The sequence below is a fragment of the Sciurus vulgaris genome (genome assembly GCF_902686455.1).
Source record: "Sciurus vulgaris genome assembly, chromosome: 17".
In the NCBI taxonomy this organism is placed as follows: domain Eukaryota; kingdom Metazoa; phylum Chordata; class Mammalia; order Rodentia; family Sciuridae; genus Sciurus; species Sciurus vulgaris.
This window is the reverse complement of record NC_136478.1, coordinates 41,960,240-41,980,357: the sequence shown is the minus strand read 5'-3', so window position 1 is coordinate 41,980,357 and position 20,118 is coordinate 41,960,240. Positions and strand designations below refer to the sequence as shown.

The 20,118-nt window shown below is 41.0% G+C and overlaps 1 protein-coding gene across 1 annotated transcript in view; it reads right to left on the bottom strand.

Annotated features, from left to right (window-relative positions):
• WDR88 (WD repeat domain 88) overlaps nucleotides 1-20,118 on the bottom strand; it is a 35,097-nt gene that overhangs the window by 1,559 nt on the left and 13,420 nt on the right. The window contains exons 5-10 of the mRNA XM_079118677.1: nucleotides 19,944-20,082; nucleotides 18,258-18,387; nucleotides 11,228-11,415; nucleotides 9,055-9,137; nucleotides 7,527-7,595; nucleotides 1,242-1,334 (exon numbers count right to left, since the gene is read on the bottom strand). Coding sequence (XP_078974803.1) covers nucleotides 1,242-1,334; nucleotides 7,527-7,595; nucleotides 9,055-9,137; nucleotides 11,228-11,415; nucleotides 18,258-18,387; nucleotides 19,944-20,082 — 702 coding nt within the window. The remainder of the gene's footprint in view (nucleotides 1-1,241; nucleotides 1,335-7,526; nucleotides 7,596-9,054; nucleotides 9,138-11,227; nucleotides 11,416-18,257; nucleotides 18,388-19,943; nucleotides 20,083-20,118) is intronic.

Here is a 20,118-nt window from a genome sequence, read left to right as displayed (position 1 = left end):
AGTGGGTTCATCTTAGCTACAGCTTCACCTGAAGGTGTCTTTCTTCTTTTGCAAGAAAAATATTTGATCCTTCACCTACCTTCTTCAGCAGCTCTGAATCTCATGGAAGAGACTCCATGGGTCTAACTCCAAAAATAACAAGGCTCCCAGAGGGGGCAGTTCCAGGACAGGTTGCAGATAAGGGACAGGGACAATCACTGCTTTGTAGCTAGTCAGCTTCCAGGTTCTAAGGACTAACATGGTCACAAAGGCCTTGAGGACTAGCTGGCCACAAAGACAAGTTCCATGTGGATCCCATCTCTCACCTCCTGGCCCTGCAACACTGCTCACATATTAGCCAGTCTCAGAAGCAGCACCAGAATTTTTTTTTTTTTAATTTGTACTGGAATTGAACCCAGTGGTGCTTTACAAATAAACTATATCCCCAGCCCTTTTTAAAAAAAAATTTTTGAGACATGGTCTCACTAGGTTGCTTAGGGCCTCACTAAGTTACTGAGGCTGGCCTCGACTGTGCAATCCGCCTGCCTCAACCTGCTGAACTGCTGGGATTATAGGCACATGCCATCCCATCTAGCTCTGCCAGCCAGAATTTCCGAGAGCTTGGTGGTAGAGGGGCACATCTTCTGCCTGTGTGGCTGGCCCTTGCTGAGCCTGGTGTATCATAACATGGGCCCCACCACCACCAAGCACTTGCACTAGAGAAACATGGGCTCCTGAGCCTCTTGCATGGGAAACAGAGAACTGGGGGTCTGCAGGTGGAATGTAGGAGACTTATGCAGTCCAGCTGTGTGTCCAGCCATTTCTCCACTGTCTAGCACTCCCTCGGGCCCATCTCCTCCAGGCCCCATTCACTCCACTCCTCCTGCCTTGGGGGGGCCCTGCACTGGCTGTTCCACTGCTGGGAAATCCTTCCCCTACATATCCACCCAGTTCTCTCCCTTGACACCATCCAATCTGCACACCTGTCACCTTCTCAGAGACACCTACCCTTTGAAATATTGTCACTCCCAGCTCTCCCATTTTTTCCTATGTCATTTATCTTCAAATTATAAATCGCCACGTGTCTTACTACATAAGTTTCTTGTATCTCTTTGAGAATTTAAGTTCCCACGCAGCAAGATATTCACTGTGTGTCCACGGTTATTTCCCCAGTTGCCCAATAAATGTTTGCTCAAAGAATAAATTAAACTGTATAGGCACAATGAACATCTTCACTGAGCTTAATTTTACCCAATACCAACCTGTTTCACCCGTATGCCCATGGCCTTTTTGTTCTCAATTACCAAAGGAACTTGGTCGATGTTTTCGATATTCCATAGTCTCATGGTCCTATCCTAAAACAGGTTAAACAGTAAACCAGCTGTCACAAAAAAGCCTGTAGTACATGTAAGCCCCTCCTCCCAAGCCACACTGTCCCTCCGTTTTTCTTGGGGAACTGTCTTGTAGGAATATTATTTTCCATAACCCTTCAGTACATTCTTAAAATGGAGTACCATTGAATGGCCAAAAGAAACATGCTGTCAAGCCACAGAAAGACACAGAGGAACCTTAAATGCACCTTACTGAGCCAAAGAAGCAAATGTGAAAAGGTTACAGACTACATCATTCCAACTATATGATATTTTGGGAAAGGGAAAAACTATAGACAGTAAAAAGAGCTGTTGGGAGTTCTGGGGCAGAGGAGGAGAGATTTTTAGGATAGTGAACCCATTCTGTGTGCTACCTAGTCGTGGGTACATGGCAAAACTCATAGATCATACAACACAGAGTGAAACAATATAAACTACGAACTTTAGTTAACAATTCCAGAAAGGAATGCTGTTTTGTTGACACCTTGATTTTAGCCCAGTGACCCTTTGTTGGACCTCTATCCTACAGAATGATTAAAGATTAAATTTGTGTTGTTTAATGTTTAGACAGTGCCATCTCTGGTAATTTGTTATAGCAGCAAAACAAACAAACAAACAAAAAACCTTAATATACTGAGTAATGTTACATTTCCTAAGTCAGCAGTTGCAACTAAATGTCCTATAAGGAAACACCGGCCCCTTGCAGTGTAGAGCTGTCAGATTTCAACCACAATCACAGTTTCCTCACATCAAACCGTCTGTCAACCGTCTGTCAAATCATGACCAAAAAAAAAAAAAAAAATGTTCCCCATAGTTCCTAGATACTTTGATTCCAAAGCTGGAGTTTTAGATTCTCTCCTGGATTTCCATAAAGATTTTTTTTTTTTTTTTTTTTTTTTTTTTTGGTACTGGGGATTGAATCCAGGGGCACTTTACCACTGAGCCACATCCCCAGTCCTTTTTATTTTTTGAGACAGGGTCTCACTAAGTTGCAGAGGCTGGTCTTGAACTTGTGATTCCCCCTGCCTCAACCTCCTGAGTCACTGTTTGGCTTCTATGAAGATTTTAAAGAATCTGCAAAAAAAAATAAAAATAAAATAAAAAATAAAAATAAAATAAAAAATAAAAATAAAATAAAAAATAAAAATAAATGCATGTTGATATTTATCTAAATACAAACCAAACTTTACTCATTTATCTGCATATTCAGTGAAGTTTGGCAAGCTCTGTTCATTCTATAAACTTTTTATGAAAGTAAATGAAAAACTAAATGGCCAGCACACCTTACATAACACATTCCTTAAAAGGAGTACAATTTATTTACCTATAATGTTGGGTCTTTCATAATAAGAGTTTGGGGTACTTTCCACCTCCCTCAATATGTGAAGTTGTTGATTATAGAAATGGAAGGAGACATCTCCTTTAAACATGTACCTACACCATGGCTGTTATCATTTCTAGCCACTGAATGATGTTAGAATGATGACTTACTGCAAAATCATATTTCTAAGGTATAGAAAAAGAATGTTACCTAATTTTGAAATACATCAAGGATGAAAAGAATAACTAGAACACATTTATGTACTGTTTGATGATCTTTGAAGAGAACATCATGAGTCAAAAAAAAAACGGGGGGGTGCACCTGAATTGTTCAGTGTTAGATGCAGGTTATGACAAAAATTACACAGTGAAAAGTTACTCATTTTTTGAAAAACATACTATAACTTATTTGGAATCCAACTAACATATCACAAGTTCAAATTACCTCTGTGCTTTAGAACCATCTAAATTATGATTATACCCAGTGTTTAAAGATAATGGACCTTATAGATAGGTGCAGTCCATGATGAATATATGGGGGCGAAGGAACTGAATGACAAATACTTGGTCTATTAAAACAAGCCTGTAAACTTAGTACACTTGGATGTTTTTGGAGAGCTGGAAATTAATTCCTACAAAGCTGAAAAACCTCCTGTTGCTAGTAAGAAATTCCTAAGTATTCCATATACAAATGCTTTTGTTGGGAGAATATTTAGCTTGATGTCCTGGAATTGCTGTAATGTGGAATTGATAAGAACCGAGCTGCAAGAATTTGATGTTTGATAAGTTTTACCTCTTCATAAAAGAAAAGAATGTCCTCGCTGGGCATGGTGGTGCACACCTATTGTCCCAGTGATTTGGGAGGCTGAGGCAGGAAGATTGCAAGTTCAAGACCAGCCTTAGCAATTTAATAAGGCCCTAAGCAACTTAGTGAGACCCTGTCTCAAAATAAAAAAATAAAAAAAGGGTTGAGGTGGTAGAGCAGCCCTGGGTTCAATCCCTACTACAAAAATAAAAAATAAAAAGAAGAAGGATATCCTAAAGACTGCAGGCAGTTCAAAGAAGTCTTATTTAAAAAGAAATAAAAAACATCCTGCTATATTAAGGTCAATGTTTTAAACATCTTTTTTGCTGCTGTGACTAAATGATCTGACCAGCACAATCATGGAGAAGTTTATTTGAGGGCTCACAGTTTTAGAGGTCTTAGTCCATAGAAGGCCAGCTCCATTCCTCAGGTCTTGAGGTGAGGCTGAACATCATGGCAGGAGAGGGTGGTGGAAGAAAGCAGCTCACATCATGGTTATCAGGAAGCAGAGAGAGACCCCACTTGCTAGATACAAATACATATTTCCCAAAGCCACACCCTAATTCCCACCTTCTCCAGCCGCACCCTACCATTTCAGTTACCACTCAATTAATCCCTATCAGGGAATTAACTCACTAATTGGGTTAAGATTCTCACAATCCAATCATTTCTCCTTCAAACCTTCTTGTATTGTCTTACATGTTAGTTTTTGGGGGGCACCACATCTAAACCATAATAGTCAGAAATAAACATGTCATTATTGGGTTTATTATGGTACAATGTATATAATATTATGGTCTCACTCATTCGTTAAGTGTGCACTTCAGTGACATTAAATGCATTCACAATCTTGTGTTACCATCACCACTATGATCACAGGTTTTTCATCATTCCCAACAGAAACTCCACTACCAATTAAATAATACCTTCCCCTCACCACTCCCTCTAGTGCGCGGCAAACACCATTCTACCTTCTGTCTTTATGAATGTAACAACTCTAGGTCCCTCACGTAAGTGCATTCAGACAGAATTTGTCCTTTGTGACTGGCTCAGTTCATTCAGCATCATGTCTTCAAGGTTCATCAAGGTTGCAGAATGCCCAAATTTCCTTCCTTTTTATGGTCAAATAATATTCCATCTTATGTACATGCCACATTTTACTCATCCATTCATTCATTCATTGATAGACACTTGCTTCAACCTTTTAGCTACAGTGAATAATGCAGCTATGAACTTAGGTGTACAAGTATCTTCTTGAGTCTCTACTTTCAATTCTTTTGAATATATACCCTGAAGTGGAATTGCTGCATCATGTGGTAGTTTAGTTCTATATCTGACCTTCTGAGAAACTGCCAAACTGTTTTCCATGCAGTTATGCTATTTGATGTTCCCATCGGCAAAGCACAGGTGTTCCAGTCTCTCCACGTCCGTGCCAACACGGTTATTTTCCATGGCTTTGATGATAAACTTTGTAGAAGATATGAAGTGCTGTCCACTGTAGTTTTGACTGAGATTTCCCTATTGATCGCTGATGTTGAGCACCTTTTTGTGTGTTTATTGGTCAGTAGTTTAATCTTCTTTGAAGGAATGTTGGGGCACTCAACCATTGAGTCACATCCCCAGCCCTATTTTGTATTTTATTTAGAGACAGGGTCTCACTGAGTTGCTCAGCGCAAGGGGCTGGCTTTGAACTTGTGATCCTCTTTCCTCAACTCCCAACCCGCTGGGATTACAGGCCTGCACCACCACACGCAGCGGTACCATACTTTTAAGGACTAGATCTGTGGTTAATGTTGAAGTCAAGAAGAGTGAGTCTTCCACTCTTCCTTTCTCCTCTTTCTCTTCCTCCTCCTCCTTCTTTTCTTCTTCAAGATGGTTTGGATATTCAGGGACCCTTCAATTCCTTAAGAACTTGAAGATTGGCTTTGCCATTTTTGTGAAAACAACTTAGAACCTTGATAGTGGTTGCACTGGATCTGGAAATCACTTTGGGTAGCAGACTTCTACCCGAATGTTAAGTCTTTGTGTCCATGAATGGAGGATGTCTTCCATTTACTTAGGTATTCTTTAATTTGCTTCAGCTTTCTGAGACTTTTTTAAATCATAGATGGGTTTTGGATTTTTCAAATGCCTTTTCTGTGTCATTTGAAATGATCGTGTGAGGTTTCCACCTTGTTTTGTTAATGTTATATATTATATTAATTGAAGTTATATTGAGCTATACTTGTATTCCTGGGAATGGGAAATAATGGTTTTATTTGCTAATATTTTGCTTCTATATTCATAAAGGATATTGATCTGTAATTTTTCAGTGATGTATTTATATTGTTTTGGTATCAGAGTAATGGTGACCTCATAGAATTTAGTTTTATACTAGATATAAGTATCTGTTTAATCAGTTCAGTTATATTTATGTTCTCTTTTTTCAAAAGTCTTACATCTTACATCTATCTTTTAAAATATGCAATAATAGAGCCTACAAATGTACCTATAAGTTTCTTTTCTTTCAGATTTTAATATCAGGATGATGCTGGCTTCACAGAATAAGGTTTTTTTAAATATTAAATGTAAGTAGTGGGGCTGGAGTTGTAGCTCAGTGAAGAGTGCTTGGCTAGCATGTGTGAGGCACTGGTTTGATCCTTAGCACCACATTTAAAAATAAATAAATAAAAATAAAGGCATTGTAAATTTTTTTAAAAAAATGTAAGTAGTATCTGTTCAATTAGTCCTATTGTATTTAAGTTCTCTTTTTAAAATAATCATGTATCTATGTATCTTAGGAATATATATATAGCTGGGCACAGCGGTGCATGCGTATAATCCCCGTGGCTTGGGAGGCTGAGGCAAGAGGATCAGAAGTTCAAAGCTAGCTTCAGCAACTTAACGAGGCCCTAAGCAACTTAGCAAGACCTTGTCTCAAAAATAAATAAATAAATAAAATGGGCTAGGATAGTTAAGTGTCCCTGGTTCAATACACAATATCAAAAATAAATTAATTAATTTAATTAAATTAATAAAAAATAAAATGGGCTGGGGATGTGGCTCAATAGTTAAGTGCTGCTGGGTTCAATCCCTGGTTCAAAAAATAGATATATATTTACATATATATATACACACACATATATAGTATACATATATATTAATATTTCCACAAAATTTAAATATCCAATAAAGATTTTTTTAAAAGTCACAGTAAATTGCTGTACCTTTGGATAGGAGGAAACATTATAAAATATTTTTATATTTTTAACATATTCATTTAAATAGCCCTACTGTTAATTACTACGAATTGAAATTATTAACTAATCCTGTTTTTTATAAATAATAGCATTCATGCAACAGAAAAGTAAAAAAAAAAAGAATAACAATTTTAAGTAAATATTCACTTTTTCTATTTTTATATTAAAGTAATAACACATCAGCATACGATTTTTATTACATACTGTATTATTATTTTTATTTTATTTTTATTTTATTTTATTATTATTTTTATTACATACTGTATTATTAGGTTTTTAGTCTGGTGTGTCTGTATCCAAGTTGAGTCTCTAAAATGTTGGTAACATTAGGCAGAGTCTTTTGCATAGTCTCATAGACCCAGAGATCTCCAGCTCAGAGAATGCTTTGATACAGGTGGAGGGGCAAGGCGGGCCCTAACTTCTCTTATACTCCCACTAGGAGGACAGCCCTTGGGAAATCCAAGGCTAGCTGTTATGTGCCACTGGAATCACAAGACACTGTGATGTAGACAGAAAGGAGGGAAGACCCACCTGGGACCTCCCATGGTCTCTGCGGCTTGTCCATGAGCACATGTTGCCCTCCAGGGCCCTCGCCTCTTTCTCCAACAACACTCACATGTCAATGGCACAGACACAGAAATACCTGGAAAGTCTCCACATTTGCAGATTTCCACATTCCCAGGCAACTCCTGGAAGCAGACATCAGACTGAGCCTGCTGGGGGATTTTATACTTGGGAATAGCACTCCTGCTGTCACCAATTCTCATTAACAGGGTAGATATTTTAAGTCGCTCATAGCTTGGCCACTTTTACCTTTGAAGCAGACAGGATCCATTTCTTGTTGTTGCTGATAGCAACATCCATTACCCAGTCCTCATGACCCTGAAGAAAAATAAAAATTTAACAAGGACCTAGGGAAAATGCCCATATCCCAACGTTCCTTACATTTAAGAGCAACTAATTGTACTGCCTGGTTTCATCAATATTCAAGGTGGAACACAAACTATGAAGACGTGTGATATGTATGTGTATCATGGCACTGCATGTGTTTTTCAAAGAAGTTCTATGGTGTTTAGCAGAAGGGAAGGAAATGAAAGCTTGTATACCCATCTGGTCCTGGGTTTTTGTTTGCATTCTTTGTTCTAGGAAACACCACTTGGAGCTCTTGACTCCAAGTAACTACAAACTGATTGACTGCAGTGTAAGTAAATGGTCAGTTGTCTTCCCCAGGTTAAAAAAAAAAAAAAAAAAAAAAAAAAGGAGCTCAGAGGAGATAGGTGCCGTTGCTTCATGATGTTAGGCCTCTGTGTCAGCATCGTTATCATACTCTGGCCTTTCCCTTTGGAAAGAGGTGAAAGATTAGGCAACAGAGCATGGGAGATGGCAAAGGAACAGGAGAGGTTAAACTGTTGCATCTAACAGAAGGACAGAAATTTGAGGGTTAAGGAACAGCAAGAGAGAAGAGAGGCTAGAACAACCTAAGAGTGGACAAAAGGATTTTTAAACTCTGGGAGGTTTAACATTCAATTTTAAGCTGTTTGTTTGCTACAGTGTAACTCCCTTTGCCTCCCCAAATCCTAGTTAGAGAGAGCTCAAACAGACCAGCCCCAGGGGCCTGGACACATGCTGCTCAAGATGGCCCAGTCTACATGTGGGTTGCTGGAGACAGAGAGATGAAGAATCATGGTGCAAGCATCCATAACCAAAGGTGGTCATGAGATTGTGAGGTCAGGGAGTATGCAGAAACCAGGGGTATGGGCCCCCTGGAACGGGGGCACTGAATGAACCAATCCTGGGTTCTTGTTGTGTTAGATGACATACCCCTAATTACAAAGTCACTTTGAGTTGGGTCTCCTCTAACTTTCAGCCAAAAATACTCAGTAAATGACTCTCATTTTGGAGCCCCACAGCATTCAATGCATGCCTCATTACGGAATTCATCCCTCTGCATAGTAATTTCTATTGTTCTTAGAAACTTTCCAATCTCTGGGGTTTTGTATTTACTGTTCCATCTGCCTTCCTCAATATCCTCATTTACCCAGGCATACCTGCCATCCAGTTCTTTGATTAAGAGCCTCCGCTGGGAAGCTCTCCCTGCTAAGCCAGGGTCGGTTAATTCCTGGAGCCTATTTCTATCATGTCACCCTGTTGTGGTTTCCCCATTCCATTCATCGCTGCTGCTGATTCCTTTGGTGGTTCCTTGTTTGTCCTTCCCCACAGAGGGATCAGCTCCATTAGGAGGCACCTAAGTCTGTCTCACTGCTGTATCCCCAGACTCTGGCACCCAGCATGGATTGACTAGCAAAATGAAGCATCCTCTCTCTAATGCTGGCACTTGTACCTTCAAGGACAGCTTCCGGTAGCCTTCTCCTACATCCCAAATAGCCACAGACTTGTCGAACCCTCCAGAAATGAGAAAAGAGTCTGCAACACAAAATGAAAGAGTTTGGGTGGGGGATCATCTTCCCTAGCGAAGTGTGGCCTCCTCGGTGAGGCCAAAGCAGGCTGAGGATGCATTTGTGAGGCACCACCATGGTTCACTCTGATGACACTAAAACCCCTTCCTGGTGTGGCTTAATGACCTCCAGCCAATTATATCCCACACTTATTCACTGCAGCTACATTTCATAGTTATTACAAACCCTGAATTAGCACATATTGAACCATTGCTCCTAGGGGCAATACAGGGTTGGGTTTCTACAAGCCTCTGATCACAATATTTTCATCCATCAATCAATTCATAACCTCATTTTATGTGCTGTCTAAAGACACCTTATTTTATTCATATGTATATAATATACACACATATATATGGTTGACTCATTAGCATTGAACTCACAGCCAACAACACTGTAACTCATGCCTGATGAAGCATACACAACACACGTTTTCCTCATAAGAAACATCCTTGCACATAGGAACATTAGACAGCACTTTAGCACTATGCTCAAGAGGCATTTTAAACAGCAAAATTGCTTACAAAAGACACAAAAATGAAAAAACAAATTGACACTCAATAAGCCACAAAAGGACACTTTCCTTTGAGAGCTGCACCAAGGAGGCAGAGCATCACCTTGTGCATACTCAGGTTTCTCACTGCTCTGCACATGTCTGAGTGACCTCAAAAGGGTATTGAGGGCTAAAGATATAGCTCAGTTGGAAGACTACTTGCCTCCCAAGCACAAGGCCCTGGGTTCAATCCCCAGTACGGCCGAAAAAAAATTAAAAATAAAAAAAAAATAAAAGGGTATTGATTTTAGGGTCACATATAAACTTTAGTGACTAGGTAAATGTGAAATTAACAGAATCTGAAATAGTAACAATTGACTGTATGTGATTATGAATCCAAGAAAGCCAAAGACAGAGCTGGTGGGACACCTCCTAGTAGGAGTCTGACTTAGACATAAGATGCTTCTGAAGAGGGAAAGTTGTTCAGTTCCTAGCATTTCTCAAGCCAGACCCTGATTGTGTGTACACTTGCTGGACCCCTTCCCAGCCCCCAGACACACAGAGCAAGCCTTACTAGGATAGGAAAGCACACATTTGGCTCCTAGGGTCTAGCCAAAGTTGTACTTTCATGACTCACCGCAGCTTCCTGTCACTGTCCCTGTTCACTTCCTTGTCCCCTCACCTGACAACCGCTCCCCAGCTTCCTGTGGGAAAACACCCCTCACCGATTCTTAGTCTTTTGGTTCAGAAAGTACAACCTCTAGCTCTGGGGATAGACAAGTCACCCAGATCTGGCCCCAGTCTTTTATCTCTTGATAAATGACTGGTTCAGAGATAGGCATATGTTCCAAGCTGAGCCAATGGGAGTCTTCCTTGGGATTTGTGCTGATACCATGAAAGAGAGGGTCTCTCTTCTTCCAGGATTGCCAGTGACCTGAAGCAGGTGAGCCTGGACCACCAGAGACCATCTTTGCCTCCTGGAGAGAAAAGATCAATACAAGAGGAAAGAGGAGTTGAGAGAGTGGAGGTATTGGATTCCTGACAGTGTTGTTTGAGCCTGTGAACACATCCATGCCTGAAGTCAGACCTGCTTCTTGACTTTGCATAACACAAGTTAGTAAGCGTCTTCTGTTGTTTGAGCCATATTGGGCTGAGTTTCTGGCATTTGTAAACTTGGGCCTTGTCCTCATGGGAAAAAGAAATCCACCCTCACTGCTGGAATCCTTAGAAATCACTTCTGGCTGGGCACAGTGACACACACCTGTAATCCCAGCAGCTCAGAAATCTGAGTCAAGAGGACCACAAGTTCAAGACCAGCCTCAGCAACATAGCACGAGGCGCTAAGCAACTTAGTGAGACCCTGTATCAAAAAAAAAAAAAAAAAAAAAAAAAAATAGAAATGAGTGCAGGGGTTTGCTGGGGATGTGGCTCAGTGGTTAACCACCCCTGGACTCAATAAAAAAGAAATTGCTTCTCTTTATGTTTTTAGGAAAGTCCATACGAGTGGAACATGAAGAACCTTGCCCAGCACACAGAACAGAGTCCCCTGTGTACTAATCACTCACTATCTCTGGCAAAGCAGCAGGAGCTCACGCAACCTTCGTGACCCTGCATCAGAGTCACACAGGCTCCTCGGTTTCGAAACTCCCCTGTGTGCACATTCCATATTTTTAAGTTTTTGTCCCAAGAGCTGGAACACAGGAAGTGGCCACTGAAGGTAAAACAGCAGTTGGAGATTGCGTTTTCATGCGCCCTGAAACACAGATGAGGCACATGTTAGTAGTTTGCTCTGGGAGGACCTGAAAACGTACCTAAAGGGGGTAGGAATGTCAGGAGGGGACACCATCATTTATCTCCTGAGCAAATGGATGTCCTTCCTTTAATCACTGTCTACCATGATCCAGATACGAATTTCTCAGACTGTCACCCTATCCTAGGGTTCCCCAACCAGGCTAATATTAACATTTTGTGCTGGATAATTCTTTACTGTAGAGGCCCATCCTATGTAGGATGTTTAGCAACATCTCTGGCCTCTGCCCACTAGATGCCATTTGCTCCCTGTTGGAGTAAACACTAGTGGCTGGGAGGGTTGTTCAGCTTATTTTTAAATGGACATGTTTCTTTCTTTTCCTCTCTAACTGCTCCTCCCTAATTTCTCCCCCTCCCTAACTCAGGGGAAACAGGATTACCTTTATTCCCCCATTCTAGGCAGATTTATCTGTCCCTGAGTACACACCCACCATAGGAATGAAGTATCTAGACTTTGGGGATGGTACCAGAAGATATCAGAAATGACTATCTCCCAAATTAACGAGTGATTTACAACTCCAACAGAGAACACGGGGAATGGACCTCCGAATCACCTCTTTAAAAGCCCCCTGCTCCTGCTGATGGGCAGACTCACAGCATTTGGGACAGGAGCTCCTGTGTTACTCCTTTGCTAGCAAAGCAATAAACCTTCTTTTTCCTTTTTCTCAAAAAAATAAAAAAGTTTAAAAAGTTTGTTGTTCAGGGCAGTGAGATAAGAAGGACTAAAGAATGTGACCAGGAAGAAAATGGAGAGAGGAAGCTGGCCACTTCCCTGTGTCTAATCTTCACCTGTGGATCAAAGTAGAGTGACCTGGGTTATAAAGTGGAAGAATGTACTCGTAAAACATCTGAGGAACTCCACCTGCGGAGTGGGCATGCATCCTATCCCATAAATTCCCTCAGGTGGTAGCCACAGTGTGGCCCTCCATTATGTCCTGGTCTGCCACTGCCAAGGAGTAATAAAATGTCAAAACCCTCTCCCTTGAGTCTTCTAGGTTCCTTCTTTGGGATTGGAAAAACAAATACTGGGGCCTTTGCAGCCTGGGATGGACTCATTTATGACAACCGGTGCCTACTGGGGAACAAAATTGCCCTCAGTTAAGAAGCACTGGATATTCGAGAGCTTCATATGGTTTGGAAAAAAAGCAGTTGAAAGTCTTCATTGGTAGCTAATAGTCTTTCAAATATGGATTGTACATACAAAGAGGTCTTCTCCTACCTCCTTCCCTCTCCTTTTCTCCCCCTGGCACCCAGCCAGCCTTGGCTCCTTCTCCTCCATCCCACCTCATCTCCCCCTGACCCACTCCTCTCCTTACTCCCCTACTGCTCTACCCCACTGCCCTCTCCCCCGACCTTTTTTTTTTTTTTTTTTTTTGGTACCAGGGATTATTTAACCTTATTCAACCCAGGGGCACTAAACCACCAAGCCACATCCTTTGTTATTTTGAGACAGGGCCTTCCTAAGTTGTTGAGGCTGTCTTTGAACTTGCAATCCACCTGCCTCAGCCTCCCACATTGCTGGGATTACAGGCCTGCACCACCACACCTGGCTTGTTCTCAATTTTAAACGTCTTCCCTTCTTGAAAGAAAAAAGATCTGTCAGAATTTGGCCACCTTTTGTTTAGTTTGTGATCCTCAAACTATTTTTCCTTTGACTCTCATTTTCTCTTAAAAACAGCTTTCAATTGGACCATAAAACTGTGCATCCCTGAGCAGCTTGGATCATAAAAATCAATCGTTTCACCTGAACAAACAGTTGAACGAACTGTTTTCTACAGTTCAGGCCTGAGTTTCACGCCCTGTTCCAGCTCATTGCAGTGCATACACTGAGCAAGTTCAAAAGAGAAATGTCAGCTCCCCAGGAGTGTCCAGGGTAAACCTCTCCAAATCCCATTGCCTGGTGAGCTAAGAACCATCCTGGCATATACCAAGGTAGACAACAGGCACTTTCCATAATGCTGACACTCACTCAGGTGTAAACCAAGACTATCTCCTATTCTCCAGGATTCTAATTTCAACTAAATTTCAATACTCACTAAATATTGTTTCACTTGTACAAAAGTTTGGAGAAAGTACTTATGTTATGCTTGTAGTTCCAGACAAGATAGGGATATTGTTCTCCCTAAAAAGCCTATTCTCCCCTTCTCCCTATTCATCCTGCTAAGTACAACTAATAACCCCAGGGAGTATTTATAAAGTAGATACTAAAACTATGGAAGCTTGGTGCAGTAGTGCACAACTATAACCCCAGCTATTTGGGAGGCTAAGGCGGGAGGATTGCAAATTTGAGGCCAATCTGGGCAATTTAGTGAGACCCTGTCTCCAAATACAAAATAAAAAGGGCTGGGGATGTAGCTCGGTAGTAGAGCACACCTGGGGTCATTCCCCAGTTCAATCAATCAGTCAATCAATCAATCAATCAATATTAAAAATAAAAAGGGCTGAGGACATAGTTTTGAAGCTCAGTGTTCTAATGCCCCTGGGTTCAGTTCCCAGCAAGAATGGGTCCCACAGTTGTGGCAGGAGGGAGAAGGAGAGTATGGAAAATGGGGAGAAGAGGCAAACCAACTTAGGATCCGAAGTCCCAAGCACAGCATGCTGTATTTCAGGTTTACTTTTTTGTGTCACATATCCTGGACTAGGTGCTGGAAAAGTCTATGACCAAAAATGACAACAACAATGTGTGCAGGCAAATTTAAAAAAGAAAAGTCCATTTTCCCTGACCAAAGAGCCAAGAAGGGGCAGACCAGCAAGACAGAAAATGTAGTGAGTGCCCCACTTCAGCCAACACCTCAGGAAAATCTGCAGCCCCACCTGACTCATGTCAGCAAAAGCTAAATGGGAAGCCACGATTGCCATCCCGTCAGGCTGGAACAAGGTGGCCTGCTCAGAGGTTTCAACATGACTCCAAGTCTCATCATACCCCAAATGTCCAGGATATAAATGAAAATCACTCATCCTACCAAGGCCTAGGAAAATCTCAATGCGGGTGAGAAAGGTAGTCGACAAATGCCATTCTCTGAGATGACAGAAATAGTAGAATTATCTGACCGTCACATTAAGAAGCTATCATATCCCAGCAGCTCGGGAGGCTGAGGCAGGAGGATTATGAGTTCAAAGTCAGCTTCATCAAAAGTGAGGCACTAACTAACTCAGTGAGACCCTGTTTCTAAATAAAATACAAAATAGGATTGGGGATGTAGCTTAGTGGTCAAACTCCCCATGAGTTCAATCCCTGGTAACCCCCCCTCCCCCCAAAAAAAGAAACCATCATAGGGGACAATTATTATGATCATGCTTGAAACAAGCACAAAGAGAAAAACCTCAGTGAAATAGGATTGGGGATATAGCTCAGTGGTATAGTGTTTGCCCAATATACTCAAAACCCTGGTTTGATTCCCCAGCACTCCCCCAACACACACATACACACATAGTAAAAATAAAAAATAAGGAGAGCCAAATAAAATTTTAGAAATGAAAAATATAGTAACTGAAATAAAAAATTCACTGGATGGCCTAATAGCACAATTGAAAGAAAAAATAATTAGTGAACATGAAGACAAACAACATGAATTATTCAATCTGAACAAAATACAAAAAAATAGAGTGGAAAAATAAAGAACAGAGCCTCAGACTATGGGACTGTAACAAAAGATCTAACCTTTATGTCACTAGAGAACTGGAAGGAAAGTGGGGAAAAGACAGGGCTGTAAAAGTAATTTTTTTAAAAAATGGTTGAAATATTACCAAATTGGGTAAAAGATATAAACGTACATATTCAAGATTCTGAGCAACACCAAACAGGATAAATCCAAAGAGATTTATACCCAGACACATAATAATTAAACATCTGAAAACTAAACACAAAGAAATTATCTTGAATGGGTCTAGTGGCACTTGCCTACTGTAATCTCAGCAAGTCCAGAGGCTGAGGCAGGAGAATCCCATGTTTCAAGCCAGCCTCAGCAATTCAGTGAGACTCTGTCTCAAAATTAAAAAATAAAAATGGCTGGGGCTCAGTGGTAAGAGCTCCCCTGGGTTCAATCCCCACTACACAAGAAGAAAGATTTAAAAAAGAAAAGAAAGAAAGTGATCTTGAAAGTAGCAAGAGATAAAAGACATATTAAACAACATGATTGATAGTGGATCTCTGGTCAGCAATCAGGGAAGTCAGAAGAAAGTGATGTGACAGTTTTTTAAGTTTAGAAAGAACTATTATGTGAGATTTCTAATCCAAAGAAAATATTCTTCAGGAATGAAAGAAATAGTTTGCTCACATACCCACTCTAAGAATGTCTCAAGGAACTGTTTCTACAGAGAAAGGAGACAGATAAAAGAAGGGATCTTGGGACTTCAGGAAGGAATACAGAATAGGGTAAGAGAATATGGGTAAACACAGTAGACCTTTCTTCTCCTCTTGAGTTTTCCAAATTATATTTGACAGTTTAAGCAAAAAAAGGTATCAAGTGCTTATGTTTATTCCTTGTAAGCTTCAAAATCATTTGAGATTATACGTTTTCAAAATCCTCATGCAAGACCAGCTATATAATCTTCAGTGCCCAATATAAAATTAAAAGGCAAAGTCCCAGTTCCTCAAAAAGTTAAACACAGTATTACCATATAACCTAGCATTTCCACTCCCAAGTACACAACCAGAAGACTCAAAAGTGGGGCTCAATCAGGTACTTATATTTCAGTGTTCATTGCTACTTTATTCACAGTAGCTAAAAGGTAGAAATAACCTAACTACCCATCAACAGATGAATAAACAAAACATGAGACATATACAATGGAATACTATCCTGTTATAAAGAGGAATGAAATTCTGATACATGCCACAATGTATATGAATCTTGCAGACATTGTTTTAAGTGAAATAAGCCAGTCACAAAAGGACAAACATCCGATGATTCCCCTTATGAGAAATATCTAGAATAGGCAAATTCATAGAGGCAGGAAGTAGATTAAAGTTTACCATGGGCTGGTGGGAGGGGTGGGAGTTGGAAGTTATTGCCTAATGGATGCAGAGTTTCTGTTTGGGGTGATGAAATGGTTTTGGAAACAGACAGCGGTGAGAGTTACACAACTATAAATGTAATTAATCCAGTGAACTGTGCATTTAAAAATGGTTAAAATGTCAAGTTTCATGTTGGATGTCTTTTACCATAATTAATGGCAATGTCATTATCAAAACTACTGAATTTGTCTTAAATGGGCTAATTGTGTAGTATGTGTTAACGATGAAAGGACCGGACCTGGGAAAGAAAGAAGACAGGGAAGCAGTGACTTCAGGGGAGGGAAACTGAATGGTTTTAAGACAGAAGAGATTTTCCACTCTATTGTACATTCTTTTGTACATTTTAAAATTTGTACTGTTTCACGTTTTACATTTCCATAAAAACAAGTTACATATTTTTGAAATAAAAAATCCTAGGTCCTGTGTTCAGAAATTATTCAAATTTAAAGATGCCAACAGCAGAGTTGGAAATCATGTGTGGGGCCCTTCTAAGGCCCACCCTGTGAAGACAGCCCTGACGGCTGGCTCTGAGGCTTCCTGCCTCTTTATTTTGCTAAACACTACATTTCCAGAGATCGTAAATTTAAGGCACATCAAAACTACCAGTAGATATTTCATTTATTTCCCTTTCCCACCATTGGGCCCACTGGGGCAACAGAATGGAGCAGACCAGGATGCTTGGCCACAGTTGGAATTGGGTGCCCTCTACTGCCTTCGCCCCTTCACTGCCCCCACAGAGTGGTTTTAAGGAGCAGGGCAGAGGGGAGCCTTCCTGGGCGTTGCTCTAAGTGACAGAGCACATGCTGAGGGTCCATGGTGAGGCCTACACGGTGCTCAAGACCTTTTCCTGCGTTATCTTATTCAGACCTCATCTCCGCTCAGTTTCAGATGAGAAAACTGAGGCCCAAGATCACACAGGATGGGCACCTACACCATCTTAATGCCTAGCCAGACCTCCCTGGGAAGCTGACCCACACAGAGTGGCTGGAGCATACATTTTCTAGGATCCTGACTCCAGGGCCTCCTGCAAAAGACTTGATCCATCTAATAGTGGCCACTTGCATGTCCCTTGAAAGCCCTGAACTATCAGAACTTCCCATTTTACAGGAAATGCTGGAAAATCATTTTAAAAAATTTTTAAATTTCTTTTTATTTTTGGGGTGCTAAGGGATTGAACCCAGGGGCCCTTAACAACTGAGTCACAACCCCAGCTCTTTTTTTTTTTTTTTTTTTTTTTGAGACAGGGTCTTGCTAAGTTGCTGAGGGCCTCACTAAGCTGCTGAGGTTAGCTTTTTTTTTTTTTTTTTTTTAAGTATCTTTATTAGTTGTTGATGAACATTTATTTATTGGTCTGCAGTTCTAAGAATCGAACCCAGTAACTCACACATGCTAAGCAAGTGCTCTACCACTGAGCCACAATCCCAGCCCTCTGAGGTTAGCTTTGAACTTGCGATCCTCCTGCCTCAACCTCCCGAGACTCTGGGATTACAGAAAGTCACATTTTTAAGGGGGCTCTGCACAATGTTTTTCAGTGTGGGTTCACATTGAAAATAAATGCAGCCAAGGCCCAGCACGGCTGAGAGGACACAACTGGTAGTTTCTCCCTGGCCTGCCTGTCTCTCTAGCCTCCTTGGAGCACCCATGACCACACTGGAGATGCCTCCATGGGGACACTGGCTTGTGTGTGGAATCCAGGAGGGCATGAAGGAAAATGTCCTGCCCCACTTCCAGCTGCCGAGTGCTGCCCACCTCCCGCTGACTCTTCTCACTGTGTGATGGTGAGCAGTGTGGCTTTGGATGTGACATCCCAGATCTTGATGGACCTGTCCAACGAAACAGAAGCCAACTTCTGGCTGTCAGGGTCAAAGCAGCATGCCATGATTGATCTTCTGTGATGATCTGTGGCACAGGGAGAGTGACTTGTCACCATGAGTTCTACATACTGGGTCTACATACATGCTTCTTGAGGTCTAGAAGGCTCACAAGACTTCCCCAGTCAGAAAATTTTATGAAGACACAATTCTAGTTTTCTTAAGGGACAATTCAGCTGTCCAGACCTTTCCTGAATGCCTGCTACGTGCTAGTCTTTGAACAGGGAGACCAATTGGTCTGCTCTTGCCCCCACAGAGCTCCCATCTGATAGGAACTACCTCCTACATGCTGAAAATCTTGAGAGCAGTGCATGGTACGTCATGGCTCCTGGCCAGAAGAGTCTAACCCACCCTCCCGGGATCCCAAAGGGCCCTAAAAGTCATCAAGGGAAACAGGAAAGGAAGAGTGCTCCAGGCAGAAGGAACATCACAGGCAGAGTCCTGGAGAGTGGATAGAGAATGGGGAAGTGTGGTGCCCAGTTAGAACTTGGAGTGTGAGGAAGCTGGGCAAGGTGAACCCAGCGGCTGTGGAGGCTGAGGCAGGAGAACCACAAGTTCGAGGTCAACCTCAGCAACTTAGCGACACCCTGCCTCAAAATAAAAAATAAAAAGGACTGAGGATATAGTTCAATGGTAAAGCACCCCTGGGTTCAATCCCCACTACTGCAGTACCTCAATAAAAAATAAATATGAGGAAAGGAAGAATGTGAAGTGATTCCTGAAGGGAAAAATATAATCTGTGGGGTGGCATATATATTATGGTAACATGATGATAAAAATAAACATAAAGAACCTATGGGAACTAAACACACACACACACACACACAGAGTGTTCAGGAAACTACCCAACAATGTACTGTTAACAATAGGTAGCTCTGGGCTAGGGTGCAGCTCAGAGGTACAGTACTTGTCTAGCCCTGGGTTCCAGACCCAGCACCACAAAAAATAGTAAAAATAGGTTATATTATTATTATATACTGTACTACATAATCATAATAATAGATTATAATATATATAATTATAATAGATTATTATCAAAATCTGGGCATGAGACAGGACAGGTGAAGGCATCTTTCATCTTTTAGTTTACACACTGAATTTGTTTTTACAATGATCACTTTTTTTTAACTTTTTATTTTGAGATAGCTGCAATTTTCCTTGCAGACATAGGAATAACAGAGAAATTCTGTATGCCCTTCACCTAACTGGCTCCACACTTACATCACCATAGTAGAGTGTCACATCCAGGAAACTGACACATTGTGATGATTACTTTTATATTGTAAAAATACAAGTGGAAGTATTAGGAAAGTCAAGCCACCACTCAATAAAAATTTAGGTCTTCAATGTCCGCATGAGGTTGGAGCAAAATGTTATTTCATTTGCTGCAAGCGTGAGACAAAAGGGAAAGTATTTACTGAAGCCTTGCTTTTAATTGTGCTTTTCTCAGTGGATATCCCACTTACTTAAGTGACTTTTTTCATAATAGTTCCACCAAAAAGCACTAGAAAGTTACTACCCATCAAATGACAAGCAACTGTTCCTACAGCAGAAAGAATGAGCAGGGAGCCTGTGCAACCTCACCTTTAATGTTTGCCAAAATGGTGGTATTTTTTGCATCCATTATGCAGATTCCACGATCCACATCTGAGCTCAAGGCCACATATTTGCCATCAGGAGAAAACTTACAGGACACTATGAAATAATCATGGTTGGTCCGCCACTGAAATGGAGCAACAATTGAAAGGTTGTTTTCCCT